At 46.6% G+C, this 3,696-nt stretch overlaps 1 protein-coding gene across 1 annotated transcript; it reads right to left on the bottom strand.

Moving 5' to 3' along the window:
* Positions 1-469: 469 nt before the first annotated feature.
* Positions 470-1,591, bottom strand: LOC101944794 (olfactory receptor 51G2-like). Its single transcript, XM_005311441.3, has one exon. It carries the CDS (start codon positions 1,496-1,498, stop codon positions 563-565), a length of 936 nt encoding a protein of 311 aa, XP_005311498.3. The 5' UTR covers positions 1,499-1,591; the 3' UTR covers positions 470-562.
* Positions 1,592-3,696: the final 2,105 nt, after the last annotated feature.

The raw sequence follows: 3,696 nt of genomic DNA, 5'->3' as shown, positions 1-3,696 counted from the left end.
TTTCTCCTCCTCTGTCGTTTCCAACTTACCTTTCATATATAAACTGGGGTGTAGTGAGTAGAAGTAGGGAAGACTCAGAACTGACTTGATGACAGTGTACAAGCACTTTCACAGAAATGAAATACCAGCTACTAATGGGCTTTTCCATCTATAAGGGAAAGATATAACAAAGACCAATGGTAGGAAACTGAAGCCAGAAAAATTAAATTTGGAAATAAGGCACAAATTTTTAACAGCGAGGGTGCTTAAACAGCGGAACAAACTCCCAAGGGAGGTGATGGATTCTCCTGATACCTCCAAACCAAGGCTGGATGCCTTCCTGGAAAATATGCTTTAGATGAACACAAATTATGTGTTAATCAAACAGAAGTCAGTATGTGGTTAAATTGGTATCTTTCCCCCACTGCACTGTCCTCCTGCACCAGCTGTCTCACTCATTCCTCCAGGCCTTAGACCCCATCTGAACTTCTCTCTACAGAGTGGAGATCAGTAGCTCGTGTTGTATCAGATGTAAGGGTCCGCTATGGAATAGGTGGCTGGAGCTGGGTGATGAACTAACCCTTCACTTGACAAACATCCTGATTATTCTCGCACGAAGGTGTTTGCTTTTCACACAGTACACAATTGGGTTCAACAAGGGAGGGAGCAGCAGGGAGATGTAGCCCAGAAGAATCTGAAGTAAGGGAGAAGAGCTCTTTCCGAATCTGTATATCACAGACAGGAAGATGTCTGGTGTGTAGAAAATAAGGACGGCACAGAGGTGGGAGACACAGGTGTTCAGGGCCCTGAGGCACTCAGCGTTGGACGCAATGCTCAGCACTGTTTTGAGGATCATTACATAAGAGAGGAAGATGAGAAGCGAATCAAACCCCATTGTTAAGAGTTTAGTAAACAAGCCATAGATATTGTTGACACTGATATCCGAACAAGCCATCATCATGACCTCCTGGTGCATGCAGTAAGAATGGGAGAGGACATTCACTCGACAGTATCGGAACTGTTTCAGAAGAATGGTGAGTGGGAGCATTACGGCCACCCCTCTTAGAACACACACCAGTCCCATCTTGGTTATTTTAGGCAGGGTTAAAATGGAGGCATATCTTAGTGGGTCACGGATAGCAATGAAGCGGTCAAAGGCCATCAACAAGAGCACAGAGGATTCAATGCATTGAAGCGAGTGGATGAAGAACAGCTGGGCAAAACAGGCATCGAAGCTGATCTCCCTAGAGTTAAACAAGTATATACCCAATATCGTCGGTATGGTGGCTATCGATAAGCCAAGGTCTGTGATGCCCAACATGGAAAGGAAAATGTACATGGGCACATGGAGGCTTGGATCTGTTTTTATAATGAACAGAATGATTGAATTTCCTACTATTGAAATACCATACGTTAAGCAGAAGGGAAGAGAAATCCAGACATTTTGGATATCTTCCTGCCCAGGTATCCCGGTGAGAAGGAACACTGCAGCTCCCATGGTTACATTGACAGCTGACATTATGTACTAGACAGATCCAAGGAGTTTCGAACTTTCCTTCCTGAAAGGAAAAAGAACAGGAAACGAGATGATATTTAACGAGACATCTTTCTGCTCTCAATACAAAGTCTAAAAACTCCCAGGAGCTAAAGGAAAATCAGCAAAAACACCACCAAGAGCAAGATAGGCATTACCAGATGGGATCAGACCTGTAGTGCACCTAACTCAGTATCCTCTAGCCAGTTCCACATGCTTCAGAGCAGGGCCGGCTCTGGCTTTCTGGCCGCCCCAAGCAAAAAAAAAAAAAAAAAAAAAAACTGCGCACGGCCAGAGCCAGGGTGCAGGGGGACTCCCTGCCCTGCAGATGTGCCCCGGCTAGCGGGGGGAGGGGGAGGGAGTGGGGGGAGAGAGAGAAGGGGGGTGGCCAGGGCTTCAGCTGGGCGCTACCACGCGGCCCCTCCCTCCGTGCCCCCTGCCGGGAGGGCTCCGCACCAGTCCGGTCAGCGGGGAGGGAAGGATGTGGGCTGCCCTGCCCGGCTTGCTGTCCTCCACGCCGCTGCCCCCTACAGGGCGGCCAGAGCGGAACAACAACAACAACAACAAAAGCGGCTGTGCCTCCCTAGGATTGGGCAGATGACGCCTCCTGCAAGCTGCCGCCCCAAGCACCAGCTTGCTCGGCTGGTGCCTGGAGCCGGCCCTTCTTCAGAGGAAGGTGGAAGAAGCCCTGCAATAGGCAGCTATTACATAACCTGCCCCCAAAGTTTCCCCCCGACAATCACTAGTTAGAGATATTTTGTGGTGTAAATCAGGAAGGTTTGGAGCCCTTCCAATAGGTTTTAAAACAGCCCTCACTAGTGTAATTGGATTTTCTGGTTACCCATATAAACATCCAGTCCCTCTTTGAATCCTGCGAGGCTCTTGGCCCCACTGATATCTTGTGGCTTGGAGTTCTGCAGCCTGCTTTAGCACTGTGTGATTTTACAATTGCGACCTTCCCACTGACACCCTTTCTGGCCCTCCACTTCTGAGTGTGGCCCATTGGATCATGTCATGTGTACAAACACATGGCAAGTGCATGGTGAAAACGGTCATTAAATTTATCTGTGCTGCATTGAAGATATTTATAAACGTGTTTCATTGCCTCATTATATATATATAGTGGAAGCAGGGAAAGAAAGAGAGGGTTTAAGTGCAGCCATTTAAGTGTCAGAGACAGAGCAACTGTTCTGTCAAGTCTTAGCCTAATATCGCGAGACCTGTAGAAGCAGGGCTCACGTCAGAAGCGAGTGGAAAACAGCAGAATAGTCAGTGTGACCTAGCCTTGAGATAACGATGTTTGAGACGAGAAAGTGAGAAAATACTGGAATAGATCGCAAATAGCCTAAATAAAATGCACATGTTTTTAATTAATGCACATCACAAAGAGGTATAAATGCTTGTGTGATTTTGCTTGTACTTTGGAGAAACTGAGGCAGGGATGCTCTCTGTCAGCTGTGTTCTTCCCCTGCAATTGCATGTCCTGAATAAAGCTGTCTCTGATTTTGTTGCTTCCAACCTGAGAGTGGAGTTCGTTTCTTCCACAATATATATGTTCTCCACTCCTGAGAGTCCAAATTATGCCGCTGCCTCTTTGCAGCACATGGGATAAATTCCCAAGTCCACGTTCTGAATTCACTAACATTGACTTCACCTGCATCACTCCAGATTTCATAGAATCATAGATTATAGGACTGGAAGGGACCTCGAGAGGTCATCGAGTCCAGTCCCCTGCCAGCATGGCAGGACCAAATACTGTCTAGACCATCCCTGATAGACATTTATCTAACCTACTCTTAAATATCTCCAGAGACGGAGATTCCACAACCTCCCTAGGCAATTTGTTCCAGTGTTTAACCACCCTGACAGTTAGGAACTTTTTCCTAATGTCCAACCTAGACCTCCCTTGCTGCAGTTTAAACCCATTGTTTCTGGTTCTATCCTTAGAGGCTAAGGTGAACAAGTTCTCTCCCTCCTCCTCATGACACCCTTTTAGATACCTGAAAACTGCTATCATGTCCCCTCTCAGTCTTCTCTTCTCCAAACTAAACAAACCCAGTTCTTTCAGCCTTCCTTCATAGGTCATGTTCTCAAGACCTTTAATCATTCTTGTTGCTCTTCTTTGGACCCTTTCCAATTTCTCCACATCTTTTTTAAAATGCGGCGCCCAGAACTGGACACAA

Source organism: Chrysemys picta, chromosome 1 (genome assembly GCF_011386835.1).
Source record: "Chrysemys picta bellii isolate R12L10 chromosome 1, ASM1138683v2, whole genome shotgun sequence".
Lineage (NCBI taxonomy): Eukaryota > Metazoa > Chordata > Testudines > Emydidae > Chrysemys > Chrysemys picta.
Note: the sequence above shows the minus strand (reverse complement) of the source record. Positions and strands in the feature narration are given on the sequence as shown.